Source organism: Chanodichthys erythropterus, chromosome 11 (assembly GCF_024489055.1).
Source record: "Chanodichthys erythropterus isolate Z2021 chromosome 11, ASM2448905v1, whole genome shotgun sequence".
Classification (NCBI taxonomy): domain Eukaryota; kingdom Metazoa; phylum Chordata; class Actinopteri; order Cypriniformes; family Xenocyprididae; genus Chanodichthys; species Chanodichthys erythropterus.
This window is the reverse complement of record NC_090231.1, coordinates 15,418,282-15,445,436: the sequence shown is the minus strand read 5'-3', so window position 1 is coordinate 15,445,436 and position 27,155 is coordinate 15,418,282. Positions and strand designations below refer to the sequence as shown.

Genomic DNA, 27,155 nt, shown 5'->3' with positions numbered 1-27,155 from the left:
AACTCGGCAAAAGGCGGTTTCGAAACCGTGGCGATCGCAGTAAAAGCTGGACTACTGATCCAATACTTTAACATTACGCCACTGAAAACTTTAGTAAGTGTGCATTCTTTATCATACTTGATAGATAATGAAGTTATTATGTCGCTATAACAAGATATTATGTTGAAATAACGACTTAATATCTTGAAATAACGAGATATTATTCGTAAATAACGAGATAGTTTTCGTGTTTTTTTTTCCTCCCCACCAAGTTTTTTTTTTTTTACAGTGTAATACATTTACATTACAAACCCTGTTATTGCATGAGATCATGCTATATTGCAGATATCAGTTAGAATAAACGACACAAAAAAAATTCTAAGATGACACACAAAGACATCAAGAATCAGCACTTGAATCTCAACAATGATAACAATCAAAAGTGTCATGCTGCAATGCATGCTGGGAACAATAATACAAAACTCCCAGCATGCATCACAACATGAAAAAAATATGCAGCTGAATTGTCCAATTATTTTCTTTAATTCTGCTTTTATTTATTTTTTTGCTGTGGTTTTTGTTCTGTCTTTTAGTAGCCTTGTGTAATGTCCAGAGTTGATCTGATTGTCTGAATATTTTGTTTTCACCATTGATTCATACACTGATTGCTCATATCTGTTTGTCATTGTAAGTTTATTGTTTTCTGTTCATGGTTCAACTTCTATAGATGAAAGACAGAAATAAAGTAAATATGGTTAGTAATATTTGAAGCTGTTGTGGAGTTCTTTAATTCTTCTCTAGCTAGATTTACATTTCTAGCCAGCTAAAAAATGTCTGGTTCTCTTCTGACAATGCAGCGTTTTCATTTTGAAGAATATTACTGCATATAAAAATGCAGAAAGCAATACTAACTTCATTGTTGTTCAGTCGTTGTTCGGTATAGTAGGCCTATTTGTCCCACCCCTCCTCCACTGTGATTAGACGGCTGAGTAAAAAGTGACAGTGACGAGAGCTGCCAATTACTCAAGACAGGGCAAATCAACTATCTGTATTATTATGGTAAAGTTACATAGCGCATCAAAATGCAATGTCATCAGTTTGCCTAAATTAGAACAGAACATTCAAATGTTTTACGCACCATTTACATGTGGTAGGGAGCAGGTGTACATTTCTTTTGACTAACGTCTTGAAAATGCGAACATTTTCGTGAATCAGAAAATTCATGTCAGAACGGCTTTGCGAACAATTTAGATACAAAATTTGTTCTGCTCGTGTTTCATCAATGAGGCCCAATAGCCAACAGCACATAATTTTACACATCTTTGTGTTAACAAAGAACACAGTGAATGAGTTCAAATTAACACAATATGTGCTGTCCCAATACTTACCCATTAATGTGTTAAATATTTAACATATATAGAGTCATTTAAACACATTCTTTCTAAGAGTGTAGAAAAATAATATATAATTTTGTATAACTAATAGTAAAAGAAGCAAACATATCTGTCTGTCTCTTTCTGTCATAACACAAGGAGTTTGATTCTGTCTGGCCTTGAATAAAGTGGTACGTTTTCTATATCCATTAACATGCCTAAAACTTGAAGTGGGATTTGTCGTACCCAAAGGCAGTCTGGTTTATCTAGCTGGGGTTAGACAGCCCTCGCGTCCATTCTCTCTCTTACTCATTCTTTTGCCGTGTGTTCCCCCGAGACTCAACATGGGTGCTTGGATTGCCAATGAGAGCTTGAGGCTCTGATTCTTATTTCAGGTGTTGCTTTGAGGCGATGTGTGTGAGTTTGTGTTATTACAGGGGATTAGCTGGTGATCGAGCTTGTGTGTTTGACACACACAAGTGTATGTGTGTCTGAAAACTCAGGGCCGTTTACTGGTGTCATACCACAATATATTTCTAGATGAAACGTGAACACAGTGCTATATAATTTCACACAACAAATCAATGGTTAGATTAGAGGACAATCAAGACTATGAAGGAAGATAGCGTAAAATACAAAGGCTGGTATGGAGAAAAAGAGATCTCCTCATTTAAAGATAAACTTCTGCTCCTACTCAAGGACAATCACTGGAGGATGATAACATATGAGTTAAGAACTATACTGTAGTATGTATGTATAGTGTATATCGCTCTCTTTAGCATGCTGCTTAGGGACGAATAACCTCTCTTTCTCTACCCTCAGGTAAAGTTTCATCTCATTTAGTTAATTACTGTCATCTCTGCTTTGTTAGGGCATTTGTACTACACACAAGCACATTTCAGACACAAGCACACCCACATTGCAATGATTCAGCACACACACCAACACACAAAAACATACGCAATTGCGACAGTATCAAATAAATATAATGCATAATTATAATTCCTTTATGAAACTGAATAATACCACCTCATAATACTGTTTTAAATGTGTTAGTGTCAACAAATTAACAAACCCTGTTTAAAAGGGTCCAATTAAGCTTTTTCACTTTTTCAACTTAAGCTATCTGTGATTGAAAATCCTTGAAATCCGTTTCAGATCCTCTTGTTCGTTAATGTTGTCAGGGTCTGAATCAGGTTTGAATTGGATTTAAATTGATGCCATCCTTAATTATTTACACCAGAGCAGAACCATAGACTGGAAAAAAAAATATGGACGACACACCTTCATTCTCTTCCACTTATAAGTCCAAATGTCCAATGTCCAAATGTCCAAATATGGCACTGACATCTTGGAACCCAAGTCTGTGCAGTATTGAACTCGGAGCCTGAGTCTGCGCAGTAGTGAGCGTGAAGTCGAGCTGTGGTATCAAGGCCCTGCCCACACTGCCACAGAATTTGGTTAGTACAGTTTACTGCAGAACAACGCATGTTGGTGTGAAATAAACAGTTATGGAAATGTGAAGTTGAAGCTCCAATCTCCTCCTGAAAAAAGTCTGTTGATGCCTCAGTGACTACTTCACTCAGAAAAGCTGTCAATCTCAGCTGTTAATCATGACGTCAAACCCCCGTTTGTATAGCATCAAATAACTAAACCCAAACAAACCAAAAAAAAACACTTGAACTTACATCATTATGATAAAAAATACATAAAATGACAGAAACTGCCTTTGGAAAAAACATTTTTTAAGTGTAATTTGATTGTCATCATCAAATTTCACTGTTTCCTGAGAATTACCATGATTCGGTTTGGTGGTCTTGGACGCAGCATTTGCTAAAATATTTCAAATAAACAGGAACATTCACTTACCTGAGAGATCTTGTGACTTTATTTACCAACACCCTCATAAGTAAGAAGGTAAATCAGTAGCAAAACTCGAGAGGTTGCTGATTTGAATGTGAGAACTTGTTGTATTAATATTTGTATTTGTAAATTGAAATTTACACTCACAGCCCTGATGTGAAAAGCTGAATGTTTCGATTTGCACACACAGACAACAATCAAAACACCCATGTTACGAAGTTGAAGTCGCAGATTAATAGTTACAAATGTGTAAAATGGCATTCACATAAACAAAATGACAGACACAAATGTGTGAGACATATTTACTTTTGCACTTTACTTCAGTTTCGCTGTAAAACTTCAAGTCGGTGCTTACAACCTTTCAGATCCGCCTCATTCGCGCAAATCACGCCACAGGATGTCTATTCGCGTCTTTGCATTGACTTAACATGTAAATCACTTGTGCCTAATGGTACTGTGGCGACCAGGGCGGGCGAGAGCCGTGAGGGAACGGCGCGAGGCCGGTGGCGCTAGTGTTAATGACCTTCACCAGGGAGGCGCACCGGCCTTGAGTCCCTCACGGAGGAGCTCCGGGAGCATAAAAGGAGGAGCGACTACAGTGAAGGATGAGAGAGGACCAGGCCTGGACTTTACGTTATGTTGTATTATGTTTGTGCGGCCGTCCACCGAGCGTCCACCGCATGGCACCGTGAAGAAGAGCCTCTTGGCAGGCTGAGGACCGAGCGGCAGTGTGTCGGGGAACCGGACCAATATTTTTTTTCTCTTTCTTTTTCCTCTCTCCCCTCTCTCGTCCTGTCGCTCCCCTTGCCTCCGTCTCTTTTCTCTCGTCTGTCCTTACCCCAAGGTTCTGTGGCCGGCGAGACAGGCCCCGGGGAGGAGTAAGCGCAGTCTCGGGAGTACCCCACAGCCTGCGAGGGGCGTTGGGGGTATGTGACGAGCAGGGCGGGCGAGAGCCGTGAGGGAACGGCGCGAGGCCGGTGACGCCAGTGATAATGAGCATCACCTACGAGGCGTGCCGGCCTCGAGTCTCTCACGGAGGAGCTCCGGAGGCATAAAAGGAGGAGCGACATCAGTGAAGGACGAGAGAGGACCAGGCCTGGACTTTATTTTATGGTTTATTATGTTTGTGTGGCCGGCAGACGTCCGCGAGGGTCTACCGGCATTACTTTCCTTTTGTTCTTTGTTTATTTTGAATTAAGGTTTTGTTGAACGTTCGCCGGTTCCCGCCTCCTTCCCGCAACTACTAACCGTGTTACAGGTACATTCACACCAGACGTGAAAGACGCATCAAGTGCGAGTGATTTACATGTTAAGTTAATGCAAAGTCACGAATAGACATCCTGCGGCGCGATTTGAAGCGATAAAACTAAACTAACCAATCAGATTTCTTTTCATCCATATCCCCCACACCCACCCATACACGCACATACACACATTTGACTTTACAACACACAAACGCACACCTTTATTTATTCTCATTCTCTCTTGCTCTCTTAATATGTCATGAGTTTACACAGACAGATTTTAATAATCAATTTAAAAATGATGTAAAAAATAAAAAAAGCACCCTCTCATGGTATACACACTGTGGCTGGCGTTGTTCAGTGGTCAGGCATCGACCAATAAAACGGCTTCACAGAGGAAAACATACTGACCTTTGCAAGCATGTTTCTGACTCTCATAATTCACTTCTGCTGCCTTGGCCAACTGGGACAGACTGTCTATGACATGCATACGCTACTTCAACACCTTTAGAGAGTACACTTCTCTCTGTCTGTATATCCCGACTGGATCATAATGCTCCAATCTGTATGCATCTGTCTTTCTCTCTCATTCTATCAAAACACATTCTGTTGCATGCTGTAGATTATAATGAATAGTTTACCTGAAACACCCTCATAAGGCAATAGACTATACAGTATATAAACAATTAGACAGGACATCCAGGAACTTTTTGCCTAATTTTTTTCTGAATACTGTGAATTGGGACATACTGTTTTTTTGTTTTTTTTTTGCCTGCAATATAGTAAGGAAGTAGGCATATTGTTGAGTCTCCCATGCACTTTGTGTGTATGCATTGTTAGTATCATGCATAGACCTGCAGATCATTTAGAAATAATAATTTAGGATAAGACCTGCATGTTTTTACAGTTTTCCATTTCAGATAACTTGCTGTCTTGGAAGCCTGCTGCCAGTGTAGGCAGCTCAGTAGGTTTTTGAATAGAGTTCACTAGGTTTCTCTCTTTCCGTTTTTCTGAAATATAGCACTCTCTCTCTCTCTCTCTCTCTCTCTCTTTGTCTGTCTCCTACTCTTCACACCCACAAGCTGGGATAATAGCGCTGCGTCTGCAGCTTGGCAAGATGGAGAGTGTGCAGAGGGAAAGAGGAAGTGCTGAGAGATCGAGAGAGGGAGGGTGAGCAAGTGAGAGCATCTCTAGTGACATGATATTTAGCACAGCCAAAGCTATCAGAGAGAAGAGGAGGTCACAGAGCTGGAAATGTTAATGAGAAAAGGAGGCCTAGAGCTCCATTTCATGAACTCTACAGAAAAGACTAGCATATCTGGGCACCAGCATGTGTTGGTTTTGGATGTTGGTGTCTGGTGTCCTCACCAGGCTTCCCAACAAATTTTAATTATTAAGGGGGTTAGTTAACCCAAAAATGAAAATTGAGTGAGCATTTACGGACCATCATGCAGAACCCAGAAAAGATTGTGATCAAGACTGAAGTGATCACAAGAAGAATCACACCAGGACTGAATACAGAAATGGTAGTAATGGTAGTGTCTATGTCTATTTCATGAGTTCACACTGATACACCAATCAGGCATAACATTATGACCACCTTCCTAATATTGCATTGGTCCCCATTTTGCTGTCAAAACAGCCCTGATCTGTTGAGGCATGGTCTCCACTAGACCCCTGAAGGTGTGCAGTGGTATCTGGCACCAAGATGTTAGCAGCAGATAATTTAAGTCCTACAAGTTGCGAGGTGGGGCCTCCATGGATCGGATGCTGAATTGGATTGAGATCTGGGAAATTTGGAGGCCAAGTCAACACCTCAAACTCATTGTTGTGCTTCTCAAACCATTCCTGAACCATTTTTGCTGTGTGGCAGGGCGCATTATCCTGCTGAAAGAATACCATTTAGAATACCATACAGAGAATACCATTTCCATGAAAGGGTGTGCATGGTCTGCAACAATGCTTAGGAAGGTGGTACGTGTCAAAGTAACATCCACATGGATGGCAGGACCCAAGGATCCCCAGCAGAACATTGCCCAAAGCATCACACTGTCTCCGCCAGTTTGCCTTTTCTCCATAGTGCATCCATGTGATGTAAAAGAAAAAAAGATGTAGTAGAAAAGAAAATGTGATTCATCAGAACAGGCCACCTTCTTCCACTGCTCCGTGGTCCAGTTCTGATGCCCACATGCACTGTTGGCGCTTTCAGCGGTAAACAGGGGTCAGCATGGGTACCCTGACTGGTCAACAAACTGTAATGCACTGTGTATTCTGAGACCTTTCTATCAGAACCAACATTAACTTCAATTTGAGCTACAGTAGCTCGTCTGTCGGATCACACAGGCCAGCCTTCGCTCCCCACATGCATCAGTGAGCCTTGGCCGCCCATGACCCAGTCGCCAGTTCACCACTGTTCCTTCCTTGGACCACTTTTGATAGATTCTGACCACTGCAGACTGGGAACACACCACAAGAGCTGCAGTTTTGGAGATGCTCTGACCCAGTCATCTAACACATCAACTTTGAGGACAAAATGTTCACTTGCTGCCTAATATATCCCACCCACTAACAGGTGCCGTGATGAATAGATAATCAGTGTTATTCACTTCACCTGTCACTTGTAATATAATCAAATATATAAGATATGTGTTAGAACAGATATGAGTTAGTTGGATGAGGAATGCTGGAAAACTGCCATGGGAGGTGAGTCATAATTTTTATATAGGTCTCCTCGTGCTGATTCGGTAGATTATCAAAACACGCTCCTCCTGAACTTTGTTAATAAAACATTAAGTTAACATCTATTAAAAGTGGATATCAAAATCTGCAAATAAAAAGTGTTTAAAAGTATGATTAATACAGTTTAAAACTAGAAAAGAGGTGTCCAATTCTGCTTCTGGAGGTCCACTGTCCTGAGTTTAGCTCTAACTTGCTTCAACACACTTGCCTGGAAGTTTCTATGCCTAGTAAGACCTTCAATAGCTGGTATAGGTGTGTTTAATATGGGTTAGCTCTACTGGATAGTGGCCTTCCAGAAGCAGGATTGGACACCCTTGTGCTAGATACTAAAAGCAGCATCGACTCCTCTCTATAAACAATTGAGGCTGGAGTTGACGACACTCAAGTGAAACCCTTAATAAACATTACAAAATGGGCAATACATAAAATCTTTATGAACACAAAACAATACAGTGATGGAAGGCTGCTCCACAGTCTCTCCATTACAAAGAATATTTTAACAGTTTTGCCCATACAATGAAAGTCAAAACAACACTGAACCCCATTAACTTTCATTGTATGGACCAAAAAAAAAAAACCTTTTGTGTTCCAAAGAAGAAGATAATGGAAATTCAAGTTATATGGAATGACATGAGGGTGAGTAAATGATGACAGAATTTTCATTTTTGGTTGAACTATCAATGTGACAGTTTTCCCTGGACACCAGAGATATCTGTCTGGTAGTAAAGACAAAAAAAATGCTTACAACAGACAACAATACCTTCTATATATCAAATGATACTTTCACTAAACCAGTATAAACCAGGTTCTCTGATCTAAGATTGTCAGCAGGATATTTAGTGCAGCCAAAGAAACTGGGAAAGAAAAACACATGGTGAGAGCAGAATGGATGAACACAAAATGTTCAAATAAGAGTGAAGGAGTGAGATGAAAACTGTGGAGGACAGAGAACAAACAGAGAGAGAGAGAAATGAGCGCTAATAAACACAGACTCTGATTGACTCAAGTGTTTTTAACGGGATGCTGCCCACGTCCGGTACCGTCACCCAGGCTTTGTTTTCACTCCGTCAAGCCTGCTCTCCTCTGCTCCGCTCGCTCGAGTGTCTCTGTACGTTCTGCTCTGCCTCTCCACCCCAGTGCTCATATGAATGATGGGGAGCTCTGAACATGTAACTAGGCTAAAAAAAAAACTGGAGGATCAACAAAGGGACAAATTATATTTAAGATTGCCTTTTCCCTTTTTGCCTTTCTCGTCTGTTCAGGAATTAAATGGGTCATGTGCATGAGAGCAGGTGCGTAAATGTGTGGGCACAAAGACATTAGCAGCAGATACTTCAAGTCCTGTAGATTGCGAGGTAGAGCCACTGTAGATCGAACTATTTGGTCCAGCACATCCAACAGATGCTCATTTGGAATGAGATCTCAGGAATTTAGAGGCCAGGGCAACACCTTCAACTCTACATCATGTTCCTCAAACCATTCCTAAACAATGTGTGCAGTGTGGCAGGGTGCATTAAGGCCTGGGTATATTGTTTTCTGCATGTTCGGCGCGTGCACAATATCTGGTGGATTTTGCACTTATCTAGTGGAGTCACTCACACATGAGCTGTTGTACGCAGACCGTCCACGCGGTCTCAAAAATTGGGCTGCATGCGGGATGGGGTGTGTGGACATCCACAGACTCTCCTGATAATGAAACCAGACAGGATAGCCTTCATTGCCCTAGTACACCTTGGGTGCCCAACACCCTGTCGTCAGTTTGTGATTCGTCCCTCCTCAGACAACCGTTGGTAAATTCTCCCTACTGCTGATTGGAGTAACCCACAAGTCTTGCCATTTCAGAGATACTCTGACCCAGTTGCCTTGCCATAACAATTTGGCCCTTGTCAAAGTTGCTCAGATCTTTATCCCTGCATCCAACATGTTGATTACGAGAACTGATTGTTTGCTATCTACCGAGACCGTATTATGTGGCCTTGTTAGGAGATGATATTCGCTTCACCTGTGACTGCTCATAGTGTTTTGGATTGATCAGTGTATACACTGATCAGCACATACATACAGCAAACATTTGTGTTTCTATAAATTAACATTAGTCTTTTGGGATTGGAACAATATTAGAGTGAGTTTTTTGTGTAATATCCCCTTAAAGTTGCTGTAAGCACTTTTTGTCCGTACTACTTGACAGATATCACTGCTTTCCAGGGAAATCACACCCGTGATGGTGCCAAGCTTTTAGATGCCACGGACCCCCAAATATGATCATCCCCCGTGTGAGGGACCCCCATCCTAAAATTTATAAGGCATATCTTTTAAACACCCAATTTATACGCTGAAAAGTCAATATTATATATTTAAAACTACTCACCATATAGTAGTAATTCACTGTTAAATCTATTAGGTAACACTTTATTTTGATGGTCCCTTTTGAACATTCTGTTGACTATAAGTAACTTTGCAACTACATGTAACTATCTTTGTAACTAACTTTCAAAGTATTAGTAGACTGTCTACTAAATATCTGCTAATATCTTTTATTGTGATGATCCCCCAACAGACATTCTATTGAGGGGTTGTGTGATAAAACTTTTCAAAATGGCAGGAAGCACCTTTGGCTTAAAGCACCTCAAAGTATAAAAGGCATGAACTATAGTTCAGGATACTGATTGGTAAATTATGCATTCCAGCAGTGCTAAAATACATGACAGCAACAATCAAGGTACCGAGGTTTAGATGTTTGTATGGACAGTTGTTGTTAGGTGGATGCTAGCCTATTCTGTGGGCAAAAAAAAAAAAAAAAAAAAAAAAAAAAAAAACCCCAAAAAAAAAAAAACATTTTATTCCACTGACGGCCATTTAAAATCAGACGTGTGTTCTACTGAAGTTAAATTAGCAAAAATATAATGAGGGGAAAAAATCATTTTCCACTTCATAATCTCTGATAACAGCTAATGTACGACACGACACCAAACAGGCTCACCATGCTTCTGTGTATATTAATGTGTAACACCCACACCTAGCTTACCTAACAGGGACTATAATAAGGTATTATAATTAAAAAAAAAAAAAAAAAAAAAAAAATCTTAATAAGGTTGGTGCTACATTGAATATAATCACAGCTTGTAGTCGTTTATTATATATCTAAATAAAGTGCAGGACTCATCACTGTATATTTATTGCTCTCGTTTGGTGTATTTATGGTATAGTTCAAACCAACCTATTTTCATGCAACTCTTTAATGTCTGCCCACCTTAAATCCTCGACACAAGATCTTACCTCTTCCTCACGAGTCTGCGTAGCTTCACCTCTTCAATCCATAAATCACCCAGAGACCCTTGAATAGTTAGAAATCTCAACGACCTAATGATTGAAACAGAAGAGTCTGTACTTGGATGTACGCCAGAGATTGAGTTTTTAATTTTCAAATGTATACATTAATATTAAAACTTCTCGAGTTTTCTTTCCTACGATTAGTTGTTTTCCCTTCAGTGTTCAATGTTCATGTTACGTTCATAGACTGTGGTTACGTTAGGTGTTTCTCCCATCTAGTGGCTAAAAGCAAAATATGCTGTATAGCTCATTCAGCACTAATGGAAATGGTTACGCTACAGCGTCCCCTGGAGGGCACACGCGGTACATATTTAAAATAAACACTTCTAGCCTATTGACAGTCTGCAAGATTTTATAATTAGTGAGTCATTAAACTGCAAATGTAATAAAAGTTTAGATTTTAATAATGCTTCTTGTTATAAATACATGGTTATCTTGAACACTTCATAAATAAGTCTTAAAAAGCACCCTCTGTTTCAAATCACTTTACAGATGTCTATAAATACGATGTATTACAACAAGTCTTTCAAAATGTACTGGAAACAAATCTGTTACATCTTTTTCTGAGTGCAATTATAGGTGTCTGATTGTGTTCTGGGTACAGACAGCGCTTTTCACTGAGACCTGATCCTTCTATAATATAAACCCTTAGCTATTAAAACAGATCCAAGATCAGTTTAAAGAAGCAGTTTGAGATAGAAAAGATTTGATGTGTGAGTGCAGTCCTTTTTGCTTCTGTGGTGTTTTTAGTGTACATGAAATGGACTTTCATAATAATTTTAAATGGCAAAGATAAACAGACAAGCCTAAAATGATTTAAGTGTGTATCACACTTCATATACGGTTAGCATTATGAATGTTTTCAGTTTGAGGAACTCAAAGTATTATGGTAAAGAAAGGCTTCATATGGTCTATTAGCATTTGGTCAACAGTTATTGAATGTCCATGTTGTGTTTGTATTAATTAATAAACATCAAATGCACGAAAAAATGCCTACTTGATGTTAACAGTGTTGATCTGGGACCAGATCCGCCTTATTATCATATTCATTATGAAATATGTATTTGAAAGGCCAAGACTGATCGGAGATCATGTCACTGCACATAATAAACATACTCTGTCTGATCAACACCAGTGCATAACATTAGATTGGATTTCATAAGCTGTTCTAAAGGTGTTGGTAAATTTGTGTTTGCTAGTTATTAAAGGGAAGGTTCACACACTCTCTGAGTGTGACATTTATCTTCTTAAGCTTTTCGTATGGCGTGTTTGCCTTTCTGAAGTTGGGAGACGTAGATTTTGGTTTTGGTGCCATCTGTGCGCTTGAACCAGACCTCTCCTGCGCTGATCCCTGTTATCACGACCCTAAGAGAAACACAAAAAAACAGGGAGACCATTTCAATTGAAATGTTTTTGCAAGCAAAGCCGAAGCGAAGACAGATGCGGTCTTGTGTCTTATGCTCTACTGACTGTGCTGGGCTGTTGTCATTGACTTCTAGAACGACACTGCTGCCTTTGGAGAATCTCTCTCCATCATAGAAGAGAGCCCCATCTTCACAGCGTACGGACACCTGCCTGTCTGAGAGACAAACAGACACGCTCACCATCTTCAACACATTACGCTTTAATAGCTCATAATGCTCTAACTCTCTGTTGCTGAGATGTTTTATCACTATATAGGGCTGTCTAGAAAATGCTGTCATTAAATTGGTTCACAGACATGATAAAGCAGGCAAGAGACATCATAAAAGGTATCTCTTCCAAGTAAATCTGAGTCTTTGTGTGAACAAGCTGTGACCGCAACAAGAGATGAGTGACAGATTTTGTTAATCAGTTTCCATTTCTGTGTCTCTGCATGAACTAGCCCAGCCCACCGTGAAATCTGATTGGTCTAAAATGCCACATAGGAGAACACTATACAGTACATCAAATATCATCTGATCATCTATTCTGAAGCTCACTGTGTCATCCTAGTTAGGGTTTAAGTGGTAGGTATTAAGACATTGTCTTGAGTTTAACTAGTTGAGAGTCTGACTTGCTCAACTTTTTTAAATAAACAAATGAAAATGGCATCAGTAGATTTATACACCCTTGTGAAAAGAAGTACACTGTAGTATTTTTTTTTAAAGGTTTCTTTCTGTCATCATTTACTCGCTCTCGTGTATCTTTCAGTTGACCTTTTTTTTTCTTCCTACTATGGAAGTCAAAGGCTAGTCAACTGCTTGATTACTGACATTCTTTAAAATATCTTTGTTTGTGTTCATCAGAAGAAAGAAACTCATACAGGTTTGAAACAACTTGAGGGCGAGTAATTGATGACAGAATCTTCTTTTTTTTTTGGGTGAACTGTCCCTTTAAGTGCGAACTAACCCAGGTGAAAAAAGTACACTTCTATAATGCACTTAAAGTGCTCTATTTTTCGCACACTAATTTTGTACTTAATATACTAAAAATTCTTCTTTAATACTTCTTAAGATAATCTTAAGAACATGTAAGTGTACTCAACTGTGCTATTTTGAGACACCATGAATATAAAGTAAAATGTGCTTTTATACTATCTCTGTATTTAAAAAACTGTATTTAGATACCACTTGTAGTACACTATAGGTTCAAATAAACTATAAGTGGTATCTAAATACATTTTTTAAAGGTGCCCTAGAACTTCTTTTTAAAAGATGCAATATAAGTCTAAGGTGTCCCCTGAATGTGTCTGTGAAGTTTCCCCGCCCCCGGAGCTTGCGCTTGCCTCGAACAGCATAAATACGGTTCACACAGCTAATATAACCCTCAAAATGGATCTTTACAAGATGTTCGTCATGCATGCTGCATGTATGCTTCGGATCATGTGAGTAAAGTATTTATTTGGAGGTTTACATTTGATTCTGAATGAGTTTGAGGCTGTCCTCCGTGACTAACGGCTAATTCTACACTGTTGGAGATTTATAAAGAATGAAGTTGTGTTTATTTATTATACAGACTGCAAGTGTTTAAAAATGAAAATAGCGACGGCCTTGGCTCAGTGAATACAGTAAGAAACGATGGTAACTTTAACCACATTTATCAATACATTAGCAAGATGCTAACGAAACAATTATAAAGACAGTTTACAAATATCACTAAAAATATCATGTTATCATGGATCATGTCAGTTATTATTGCTCCATCTGCCATTTTTCGCTGTTGTCCTTGCTTGCTTAACTAGTCTGATGATTCGGCTGTGCACATCCAGACATTCTGCCCTTGTCTAATGGCTTGAACATGGGCTGACATATGCAAATATTGGGGCGTACACCTCGACTGTTACATAACAGTCGGTGTTATGTTGAGATTCGCCTGTTCTTCGGAGGTCATTTAAACAAATGAGATTTATATAAGAAGGAGGAAACAATGGTGTTTGAGACTCACTGTATGTCTTTTCCATGTACTGAACTCTTATTATTGAACTATGCCAAAATAAATTCAATTTTTAATTCTAGGGCACCTTTAAATACAGAGATAGTATGTTAAAAGCACATTTTAGTTTATATTCATGGTGTCTCAAAATAGCACAGTTGAGTACACTTAGATGTTCTTAAGATTATCTTAAGAAGTACTAAAGAAGAATTTTTAGTATATTAAGTACAAAATTAGCGCGCGAAAATAGAGTACTTCTAAGTGCATTATAGAAATGTACTTTTTTTTCACCTGGGAAATGTAATGTTTTCAGACACTTAACAGCATGTTAATTGAAATTAAATTACAGTGTATTATAAGTACATTTATATTAGTTTTTCTCAATTTCTAACACAATTCATGAAACAATTCACTATTTTCTATAACTATAAACACAATCTTACCACTACATACCCACTTGTACAAACCTTAAACTGTCATGTCAAAATTAAATACTTTAGTCAAAAACATTCTCTTTTGTCAGAATTTTTGTCATTTGGCCTCAAATGACATACAAAACCTAACAAATACACACAACACTTTCCTGTCCAGTGAACACTAGTTGGATCAATTCAAAACACTGTATCACAAATCTCTTATTGGGATTCAGGAATAATTTTGCAGCTCAATGTCTATTACAGTGTGCAACGCAAATGAAAGAGTGCAGAATGATATAGTAAAATACAACAATGAGCTTTAGGAAAATTTTACATATATAAAAAAATATATAATACACAAAGATTTAAAGTATGCAACACAAAACAGTATACTGTCAATTACAATACAGTAAAAAATAAATTCAGCATCCTCTGCACCTTCGGCCAAATTTCATTACAGTATACAGTACTAGAGCAGTTTCTTGTTCTTCTGACAAAAGACCTCCCTTAGTCATTTCTCAGTTCTGCAAAAATACAGTACATGCAATGCAAATAAATTTGACAGTCACAAGTTTGAGGGTGTACATGTGCTACAGTTTACTGGACACAGAATAGTGAACCATACTGTATGTGTAAGTAGTATAAAAAATCATGTAGATGATTCTTTCAGCTTTTTCTAGGATGGATTCTGATTAGTGTGTCATCATTTTGATATTTAATATTTAATACTTAAATATTAAATATCACTCATTGATAAATAGGTGCTATTCAAGTTCACATTGTGATTCTTGAGTTAATTCTATCTATCTATCTATCTATCTATCTATCTATCTATCTATCTATCTATCTATCTATCTATCTATCTATCTATCTATCTATCTATCTATCTATCTATCTATCTATCTATCCACACTACAGTTAAAATGATCAGTATCAAGCACCTTGCTTTAGTAGGTTAGTCAACATTAAAATAAGTGCATTTCTTTAAAGCATGGAAAAAGATTATTAAAACAATGATTTAAAATGTACTTTAAAGTAAAACTTTTATTTTATTAATTATTACAAAGTGCACTTTTTAATAGTGTACTTTTGTAGGGTGTTATATATACTTTTAAAATTTGAAGTACACTATAACTGCACATGCAATACAATTAAGCACACTTTTCACGAGGGCAGTACTATTAACAGTGGTGTATTTGGTTGTAATTTATGCCTATGGTGCCAATGAGGACAGCAAAGGAATAGAAGGATTAAAAGTGAGAGAAATAGTGAGATCTGGGGAGAAATAAAAAGTCAAATGAGAGATGGAGTGGAATCAAATGTTACATGTCAAGCCATCTTTCTTTCTCAAAAATAGAACAGGAATCTAAATGTGACATTAAAGCCAAAGTACTTTCAGTCGATCAGTCTGGAGTGACAGAAGAAGGGAAATGGCATTACAAATCAAATGTCTGTATCTAACTTAATCAGAGGCCAGACAGAAAGAGCTTGTGAGTGAGGGTCAGGGCCAATGGAAGCAACTGGGATGGCAATGGAGAACATGCTTAAGCCTTTGACACCATTTAAGCTAAAGACAGACAGCCACACTGTACATACTGTTTTTGTTGTTGTTGTTTTTACCAGATAAAGAAAACACGCATCAACACACAGTTTTTCTAAGGTCCTCAAAAAAAAAAAAAAAATTAAATTATACAGCATTTTACAGTCATATTTTTAGAGAGAGAATGAGAGAGTCAAATTTTGCACTATAAAATCTATTCTGAGCTTGTCGTGAGAAAGAAATCATCGGTTACATATATTTAGCCCAAGCCAAGGACCCTGGTGGTCAGCGCAGGTGATTTCCTTCAATAAATATACAATGAGTTAATTCATGGAGGCAGTCAGTTTTGTCAAAGTTTAATGAGGTTCACCTGACTACCATGAGGTCCTTGACCTCCCAGTGTAGCTGCCTGAGAAAGACAGAGACCGACAGGGAATCTTGAATGAAGTACTTAAATGAATACAGTCCATTTAATAATTGACTTACTGTCTGCTTTCTTCTTCAGAGGCATCAGTGCAGCTTTTGCCTGAAAGACAGACAGATAAAAGTCACAATCCGTCACATAGCTTTGCTGTGATTCAAGGGCTGATCAATCATCATGAATACCTTCTTGATTGCCGTCCAGTCCTCCAGTATATCAATGTCTCTTAGCATATACACTATGTATGGCCCTAAAAAACAGACAGACATGTTGAGCAAGCAGGAGAGGAAGGAAGAACTTCTTTAAACAGAGTTTGGATAAAAAGTGTAGGCTGGTGGTTAATGATCTAGCTTGGTAACTGGGTGATTTGTTCAGGTGATTGTCGTGTTTAAGATGCTGGTGACTATACCAGGCTTCTTAACTAGCTCAACCAGCAAGATTCCCATTTTCAATCAGCTTCTTTAGAAAGACCATGTTGGCAGAGCAAAACTAGCATAAACCAGCTTGGACCAGTATGAAAGTTTCATGAGGTCTAGTCTCAATTTCCTTCCCAGAAAATGTCCAAACAATAAGACAGCACAATGTATGAAGAGTGAACACGAAAGAAGAGATGGACCTGAAACACTTCATTACCTGACACAAGAGCTGCCTTCTTCTTCCTGTCTGAGCGAATCAGGTGACTTCTTCTCTTGCACTTCTTAATCTTCTCATCATCATTCCACCATTCTGATTGATAAAGACCAAGTTTGTGTGTTTGAGGATCTGGTGAGTATTTGTATGCGTTTCCAACAACCAGTAGCATTTCCCAGAGAACAAATACGCTTATAAATTCTCCCCTCCTCTTGAAAAAGTGTTTCATAAATAAAGTGAATAATGTTTGTGTTATTATAAAATAAGTAATATTCTAAATGTATATCATTTTTATAAATATAAATAGACCAAAATTATAATAAAGTGTTCTAATAGAGATTTGCATAAACTCAAGAGAGACAGTGTGACCCGACCAATCGCTCACTCTCTTAAGTTTTCCTCTCTCAGCAGACCCATATGCCTCAGATACAGCTCTAACATAGAAGGAGAGAGTGTTTAAGCTATGTTAACCCAAGTCCTAAAAAAACCCAAAAGCATTTAGATCGCCCCCTGGTGGCTGGATGCAGTATAGGTCATAAACCATGCCCTCTCCATGTAAACAAATGGGACTTGAGCCAAACTAAACAATCAAATTACACTTCAAATACATTTTTACCAGAGATGGTTCCTGTCATTTTATGCAGCTTTTATCACACTGATGAAAGTTCAAGTGTTCGTTTTTTAAACAAGTTTGGCTTTAGTTAGTAATTTGAAGCTATAAAAACAGGGGTGTGACATTGTGATTGATAGCTGTGATTGACAGATTCTCTGAGTGAAGTAGTCACGAACGCACCGGCAGACTTTTTTTCGGGATCTTCGGGAGGAGAGCTTTGACTTTAATTTCTACATTTCCATAACTGTTTATTTCACACTGACATAATGAGTTGTTCTGCAGTAAACTGATCTGAGGGATCCGATGAATCTTTTTTTTTTTTCAGTAATTTTTATTTGTGCTTTATAAGCTAATTAGTAAATGAATGTTATGGGCCAGCTAGCTAAAAATTAATATGGTTAGAAATGTATTTTTTATAAATTTTTTGTCTAAAATGATTAAAAAAAATAAACAATGACTAACAATCCATTCAAATAACCCAATTTTATATGAGAAAAGCAGAGGCGTGTTGCATTAATAACTAGTTGCTAACATATTGAATGCATGTGTTAACCATAGGTGTTAACCATAAATTCTAGGATGGCTGTTCACCAAATTGTGATGGTTGTTTAATTTCAATACTATAAAAAAATTACATTAATAGTATTTTACAATATATATGTGTTACTTTTTAAATATGACTAAGTAGTTGTATTTACTTTATTTTAACAAGACTTCAGTTGTACTAAAATCAGCAGGCATCAAAATTGGAGCAGTTCAGGCTACTTAAAAAAGTTCAGGGGTGTGTGATTGCGATTGATTCTGCAGGAGTGTGGGTAGGACCTTGATACCGTGGCTCCACTTCACACTCACTACTGTGCAGACTCGGGCTCCGAACAACGTAATTAGTGCAAGATGTCAGCGCCATCTTGGGACATTGGCGGCTTCTCTTTTCTACAACGGAAAAGAGTGAAGGTGCGTCGTCCATCTTTTTTGACAGTCTATGTGTTAAACCTATAAAGCCTACTGTATCATATTTGATACGCAAATTTCTAAGGCACCTAAATTATCAACATTATCTTAAGCAAGTAAAAGACCTTTTAGTTTCATCCTTTCAGGTTGTGGTCCATGTGTCTTTTTGCTGTTATATCTTTACTGATTTTTATAAAGCAAACGTAAAAATAACATTTGTATTGTTAGTAATATTTCAAGAACAACACTTAATGCACTGTAGCAATTTAGGTTCACTTCATGATCAATACTTTTAGAAATATCAGGCTTTAAAGGAACGTTTATTTGCGCATTTCTCAATCATCATTTTTATTGCACTGCATTATATGTTTTGTCCCACACAATAAAAAATACAGAGCTTTGATCAGAAAAGATTTCTTTGGTCATTTTTAGATTTCTTTTTAGATTTTGTCTAAATGTTCAATAAACTGTTCCATTTCAAAACAATAAGTTATTTTCTGCTTATTTCTTAGGTCAGGTTTACAAGGTTAAAATGTAAATTATTTTTTTGTTTTTAAAATGTATTTTTTCATTATTTATAATAATGGCTAGTGTTTTTCCAAAGTTAACTATCCACTCAGCATTTTCACTGCCCACAATTTTGACATCGATACAATGGGGGAAAACTGCCATATATATATTTTTAATATTATCTCATTATTTGGCAGCAGGTATATTAGGCTGCTGTCACTTTAAGACCTGACACACAGATCCATTATACTGTTACACATGCGTTTTCTTTCTCAACTGTTTACGTTCACTTAAAACATAACTGACTGTGTTTAGAGGTGGCTTTACGTACACGCACTTTGGGTGTGAGCACAAAATGTGTGGGAATGAGTATATAATCTCACACCAAAATTCAAGCCCTGTAAGGCCAACAATATTCATCCGAAGCAAATGAAACAAATAAGAGAGGGGAGGAGGGTTTGTGTGTCAACTCGCTGTGAAAGAGATCATGAGAGAGCGAGAAAGCACAGCTGGTATATTATATAAACAGACCCGAACCTGCCTCAAAACAGTTTGACAGGTCCTGTGGTTTTAGGTGGGTAGCACACCTCTAGTAAGCTTAGGGATTGAGATAGTCTATTTAGCTGTATTTGAAACATCAGACGTCTATGCTACATCCCTGTTCAGATAGCCAGTTAAATGTGTGTGTGTACCTGAACTCTGTTTGTCCTCCTCCAGTCTGCGGATCTTCTCCAGCAGTTCTGTTTTCATGGCATCAAACAAGAGTGTCCTCTCACTCTAGAGAAATGAGCATCTCATTACATATACACACACACACACACACACACACACACACACACTGTCCGACTCGATATGATTCATGCACTGTCAACAAACAAACAAAGACAACTGTTTTGGCAGAGACATGCAATCATTTATTTACAGCAGTGTTTTTTCACTGTTGTGTGTTTTGTGTGATACTGCCTCTAGATTATGATAAATGTAGTTTGTGTGCATGTTTGTTTGTGTATGAATTGTGTATGAAAATTTATTATTACAACTAGGCATGTAAGTTTGTCGAATCTTACAAAAGCATTGTGGTTTTATCAAGTTTTTGAGACATAGCACAAATGTAAAACCATGTTTTTTTTGTACTATGACATTCCTGAAATGCCCTGAGTTCCATGTAAATTCCATGGCATGAATATGTACATGATCATTAAGTACCATGGTACCACATAAGTAGTTTTGTGAGTCACAGATATTAGGTGTCTTTAACTGCTATGTAAAATTCACCTTTAGTCCAAATTTGGACTAAACCACTCAATTCATATGGACTAGTTTTACAATCTCTTTTTGGACTTTTTGAAGCATCAAAGTTTTAATTGCGTAGGCGTTCTGAAGATGAACGAAAGTCTTACAGGTTTGGAATGACATGAGGGTGAGTAATTAATGACAGAATTTTCATTTTTGGTTAATTAATCCTTTAATAAGAGTCATGGGGCAGCGTTGATATCAAGTTTCTGTGCTCCTCAATGTTTCTGTGTGCACGCAGCGAGATCTCCGGTCTCTGTGTGCGAGTGATCTGTGTGTGTGTGCCTCAATGAAATTCAATGGATGATTAAACTGACTTGGAACTACCTGTACATTTAACGGTTTTATTGCACACCTTCCAGCCAATCAGAATCAAGTATTCAGACAGACCATGGTATAAAGACACTTAATATAAAGTGGGACTGCTTTTTGTAAAGGATGTTAAATGTAGATATGTGGGTCTGATAAGCCACCTTACCTCTAAATGTTGTTTTGCCCCCTGCACTTCACATTCATGTTTGTGCTGGACCACTTGCAGACATAGTTCTCTGTACACACCTACAGGGGGCGACAGGGAGATCAGAGAATAAGCAAATAACACTGGTCAACAATTTTTTGTGATATTTATTATGTATTGTGATGTGCTGAATTCAAATATGACAACTAAAACAAATGATTGGCTACTGTTTACAAGATATTTAAGTTTTTATTTCTATGTATATTGTGTAGGCAGTAGCTGTCACCTGTCCTGTTTATGTAACACTTTAAAAGCAGCAAAGGGGTTTTATAAATAAAATTTATTACGAAACAAAAGGCAAAAACCTATTATGTACATAGTTTAGTCCTATTCAGTGTCTACTCTGCACTTGGCTAGTCTCTTGTATTCATTAAATGGAGAATCTCTTGTCACTGTCCAGCAATAGTCTGCAAGCACTGATGGGCTCCATTTGCCCTGGTGAAATTGCTCACCGTGCTCGCCACTCACTGCTCCGTGGTTCAGAGGACAAAAATCTAGATGAGAGTGCAAAAAAAATTATCTTTAGTGACATGTTGCAACCAGTGTTTTTGTATGTCTTGAGGAGGTTTTCCACCAACAACCTGTAGTTGTCTGCCTTGTTGTTTCCAAGAAAATAGTAGGCTTTCCATTATGTCTTTTCATCTTAGCTTCACTTGACCTTAGATATTTTCCATGGAGGAACTTGAAAGCTGCTTGTGTTTTGTCCATGACCTTGACAAAGTTCTTCATCAGACCCAGTTTGATGTGTAAGTGTGGTAACAAACTCTTCATTTATTCAACAAGTGGTGGATGATGAACACTTATCCTCCCAGGCTCCAATGACTGTCAGAGTTTCCAATCTTTCTTGATGTAGTGGCAATCACTTGCACGATTCTCCCATTCGCAGAGAAAACAGCAGTACTTTGTATATCCAGTATGCAGACCAAGCAAGAGAGCAAATACCTTCAAATCGCCACAAAGCTGCCACTGACTTTGGTCAAACTTTATGCACCTCAAAAGTTGTTTAATGTTGTCATATGTTTCCTTCATGATTGCATGATCAACTAGAATTGATGGCAAAACACTGCAATTATGCAGCAAAACAGCTTTAAGACCCAATAGCATATCTTGAAAACTAGAGCCAATCAACAGTTTTAAGCATCATTTTGTTCTCTGTGACCCAGAATTAGTAAAGTTTGACTACATTTATTTCAGAAGTATTTTGGCTGTAGACAGTGCTTGAAGTGGGTTGGTACATATATTTTATAATATTTCTATATTTTAATCTGTAGCGTACCCTCACTTTTTCTTACATATACCAGCACTTCTCACATGTTGCCGGTACTCTCATCGCCCACACTGAAACATAGAATCAGGCTATTAATTAACTGTATACATCATGCGTTCAGAGCTTTTATAAACTGTGCGAAATGAACGGAGCAATTATCTGCCCAATATGACTGAAGCCTAATTGTTTAATTTTGCAAGAGTGGCATGCAAATCACCTTAGGTGCGTTCACCAGCAAGTTCCAAAAGTGTGATAAGATTGGCTTGAGCCATTCCTATCGAGGCACTGATGATAAAATGTGTGACCCATTTGAACTCTATTGAGAATGTACCACTTTTAAATACTATGGAGAATGGAGAAAGTCAAACATGATCTAAAACAGCCACATGAACTAAAAAGACTGATGAAAAGAGGGGAAAACATCCTGCACCAACATTAATTAGAAACTTTTGACAACTAGAATTTATCACGGCCTGTTTTATATATTGTGGTAAATTTTGACTAACTTGTTGAAGAATTTATAATAGATCATCTGTTCAGGGAATAGTTTTTTCACTAAAGATTTATATTACAACTGTGACATGTAGCTATAGTTTCTAAAGATGTAGGTAGCAATTTTTCAAAGAAAAAAGAAAAGAAACATGGTAATGAGGAGCCATCAATGGTCTTACTTGTAACGATATCCTTATTGTAACAAATGCTAAGGTTAAACAATTACAAGAACTATGTTACTTTTTCATAAGGCCAAGTACAAGTTAGAATCAAGAAAAGTCTTTAAAGTCTGGACCTTCTTGAATTATTGACTAAACAACTGGTTTTCCCCATGTAGAAAATGCGTTCTGCCAATAATTACAGATATTAGGAAAAATGGCTTTCAGATATTCTATATTTTTTATTATATTTTTCGTATAAGAAATGTTACTTCAATACTTTACTTAAAGGGTTAGTTCACCCAAAAATGAAAATTCTGTCATTTATTACTTACCCTCATGCCGTTCCACACCCGTAAGACTTTCGTTAATCTTCGGAACACAAATTAAGATATTTTAGTTGAAATCCGATGGCTCCGTAAGGCCTCCATAGGGAGCAATGACATTTCATCTCTCAAGATCCATAAAGGTACTAAAAACATATTTAAATCAGTTCATGTGAGTACAGTGGTTCAATATTAATATTATAAAGCGACAAAAAAAACTAAATAATGACTTATTTAGTGATGGCCGATTTCAAAACACTGCTTCAGGAAGATTCGGAGCACAAATGAATCAGTGTATCGAATCATGAGATTCTGAGATTCATGAGAATCATTCAGATCGCGTGTCAAACTGCCAACTGCTGAAATCGTGTGACTTTGGCGCTCTGAACAGCAGATTCGATACACTCATTCATTTGCGCTCCGATGCTTCCTGAAGCAGTGTTTTGAAATTGGCCATCACTAAATAAGTCCTTATTTTGTTTTGTTTTTTGGCGCACCAAAAATATTCTCGTCACTTTATAATATTAATATTGAACCACTGTACTCACATGAACTGATTTAAATATGTTTTTAGTACATTAATAGATCTTGACAGAGGAAATGTCATTGCTCCCTATGGAGGCCTCACGGAGCCATCGGATTTCAACTAAAATATCTTAATTTGTGTTCCAAAGATTAACGAAGGTCTTACGGGTGTGGAACGGCATGAGGTTGAGTAATTAATGACAGAATTTTCATTTTTGGGTGAACTAACCCTTTAAAACATTATATTACTTCGCATATTATTCCACTTCAAGCACTGGCTGTAGACTAGTTTTATCCAAGATCCAAGACCTCAGGTGGTTCAGATGTAAAAGAGATATCATAATCCAGATATGTGTGTCACCTGCCACTTGTGTCCTCTGCTGTAGGTTCTGCTGCAGGGTTGCCAGAGGTTCTCTGTACTCTGCTGCCTTTCCTGTCAACACCTCTTCCAGCTTCATCTTAACCTGGTTCAGACGTTCTTGAAAAAGCCTGAAATAGATGAAAAAGTTATCTATAGAGCTCTAGAATTTGGTTGTATCAACAATGTAGAGACAATGTTTTCAAACAATACAATTTGTTTGAACAATACAATACAGGATATCAATTTTTATTGGTAGGCTTCCTCTTAATCCCATCCATCCCAGATGATGGCCCTGTTTCATTTGGACCAAAAAATGAAATGCCACCTAGTCTTAACCAATCAGAAAATAAAAATTCTTACTTGTCTTTTAACTCCAAGAATTGTTTTTCCAGGTCAGACATTTCATCCAGGCACTGTGATCGTCTTCTCTCACAATCTTCATCATCCATTTCTGAAAGAGAGAACACATACTCATCCAACCCTGTTCATTCTGTTTTCCTTTTGATTCCAGTCAGACTTTACTAATAAGATTTGGAAGGGATTTGTCAATTAATTGTCATGCAAAAATTAAAAGTAAGCTTTAAAAAAAAAATTTGTATATATATATATATATATATATATATATATACAAATTGTTTTTTTTAAAGCTTACTTTTAATTTTTGCATTACAATTTATTGACAAATCCCTTCCAAATCTTATATATATATATATATATATATATATATATATATATATATATATATATATATATACATAAGTTAAAGGCCCCCAAAAAATTAAGTTAAATTTCTTTTATTTTATTTTAGAGTGAAATATTTCTCTCTCTATGCAGCCACTTTAACAGCTGCTGCAACAATATATAGAGAAAATACACAGAGAAAATTATAAATAATTGAATCTGTTTTAAATAGACCTGAACTCTCTTCCTCTTCCTCCTCTTCTTCCTCTGCCTCACTGTCCTCCAGGTCGCTGTCCCGTTCCTCTCCGCTCTCCTCCATCGTCTCCTCGGCCTCTCCCCTCTCTCTCTCCCGCTCCTCCTCCACCTCACCGTTAGTTTGAGGAACCTCAGAGTCGGCCTCCGTCTCCATCTCCTCCTCTGGCTCTCTGGCAGCAGGCTGAGCTGGCATGACTGCTTATAGCACTGTATCGAACAGTGTAATAACAGTGGTACAATTATTTTGTGTCGATGTAGTGAATTAAAAAACCCATATAAGATAAATTATAAAACAATACATTTTTATATGATTATAAATAAATTATATTTGATTATATAAATAATAAAATAAAACTACACATTTTCAACTTTTATATTTTCTCATCATTAAATGTTTATAATAACTTTAATAATAAAGTTATTATAAACATACTTGTTAATAATCCATTAACAAGTATATGTATATTCAAAAATGAATATATAGATACCTGTCTAAAATTTGAAAACATTACAATTTTTTATGTTTTTGAAAGAAGTATCTTATGCTCACCAAGGCTGCATTTATTTAAAGAAAAAATACAGTAAAAACAGAGGTAACATGAATGAACTAAGAATGAACAATACTTCTACAGCATTTATTAATCTTCATAGATTTCAACATTTACTAAATACTAATACATTATTAAAATAAAAAAGATGAATAAATACAGTAACAAATGTATTGCTCATTGTTAGTTCACATTAGTTAATACATTAACTAATGTTACCAAATGAGACCTTATTGTAAAGTGTTACATAAATAAGTAATATTGTGATTTGTGAAATATTGTTACCAAAAAAATGATTTCTATTTTAATTTAAAAATGTAATTTATTCCTGTGATGATAAAGCTGAATTTTCAGCATCATTACTGCAGTCTTCAGTGTCACATGATCCTTCAGAAATCATTCTGATATGCTGATTTGCTACTCAAGAAATATTAAGTATTATTATTATCAATGTTGAAAACATTTTTGCTGCTTAACATTTTTGTGGGAATAATGATCCCAACATTTGAGGTAAGATTAAAAAAAGAGAGAAGTTAATATTTTTATTCATCAATGATGCATTAAATTGATCATAAATGACACTAAAGATATTTCTATTTAATAAATGCATTAATAAATATCCACAAAAATGTTAAGCAGCACAAATGTTTTCAACATTGATAATAATAATAGTAATAATAAGGAATGTTACCTATAATATTTTACAATATTACTGTTTTACTGTATTTTAGATTAAATAAATGCAGCCTTCGTGAGCATAAGAGACTTCTTTCAAAAAAACTGTAATGTTTCCAAAATTTTGACAGGTATTGTACACACACACACACACACACATTCATACACACACACACACACAGCTTATATATATATATATATATATATATATATATATATATATAATCAGCACACATTTTTAATGCGCATGTAAAGACAAATGACCAGACTAAAGACCTCTAGAGGACACTCGCAGCCAAGAGCACAGTGCCCAGAGCCAGCCAACAAGAAATATTTAAGACCGTATTAACCACTTTATGTTTAATTAGAAGGAGGAAACTGTATGAAATCTACTGCCATAGTTCGCAGTGTAATGAATTAGCGCTGTTCTTCAGTGGGCTTTATGTGAGTTCACAGACTCGACGTGTATCATGTACATCCTCTAAAGGCCGCACTGCACTGACTTACACTACAAGCTCATAACTCATTCTGCATATCTACAGCTCAGACATTATCTTATGTGAGATACATTATTAGTTACAGTCTCGTGCTGTTCATATGTAATTCTGGATTTAAGTTAGTTATAAAAACTCGTTGAATTGAACAACTCCGCACTTCATTCAGGGACATAAAGTGTCCGGTATAACGCAGTACAGTGATGTTAATGCACAAGAGTGAAAAACAAACGTTTACGCCTTTTAAAACGTCTCAAATGCGATGTATTAATTGACTATCTTACTTCGTAACGTTGTATGGGATCTCTTGATCGCTCCATGAATGTTCTCCGCAAATTAACCGATGTAAGACATGGGATAACAATACACAGCGATCTTACAAACAAACTCTAATAAGTGCACAAACCACAACAAAACAGCTTACCTTCTCGTCGATTACTGTTTAAGTCATGAAAAATATTACATATTGTCGACTGAATTTGCATATCAGGGCAAGTTGACATCGGACAAGTCTACTTCCTCAGCTTTTATACGTTTGTTGAAACACACTACCGTTTTGAG

The 27,155-nt window shown here is 37.0% G+C and overlaps 1 protein-coding gene across 4 annotated transcripts; it reads right to left on the bottom strand.

Moving 5' to 3' along the window:
• Positions 1-10,914: 10,914 nt before the first annotated feature.
• Positions 10,915-27,139, bottom strand: brms1 (BRMS1 transcriptional repressor and anoikis regulator). 4 transcript variants are annotated; one of them, XM_067401853.1, is made up of 12 exons: positions 27,019-27,139; positions 24,857-25,084; positions 24,302-24,392; positions 23,942-24,069; positions 21,265-21,306; positions 20,774-20,853; positions 19,695-19,779; positions 16,932-17,024; positions 16,484-16,548; positions 16,364-16,403; positions 11,999-12,107; positions 10,915-11,893 (listed from the first exon to the last, which is right to left on the bottom strand). In XM_067401853.1, exons 2-12 carry the CDS (start codon positions 25,068-25,070, stop codon positions 11,776-11,778), a joined length of 1,065 nt encoding a protein of 354 aa, XP_067257954.1. In that variant the 5' UTR covers positions 25,071-25,084; positions 27,019-27,139; the 3' UTR covers positions 10,915-11,775. The 4 variants fall into 4 exon arrangements, with proteins under 4 accessions (XP_067257954.1, XP_067257955.1, XP_067257957.1 ...); XM_067401854.1 differs by lacking the exon at positions 21,265-21,306; XM_067401855.1 differs by lacking the exon at positions 11,999-12,107 and having other exon boundaries at positions 11,757-11,893.
• Between the last annotated feature and the right edge of the window lie 16 nt (positions 27,140-27,155).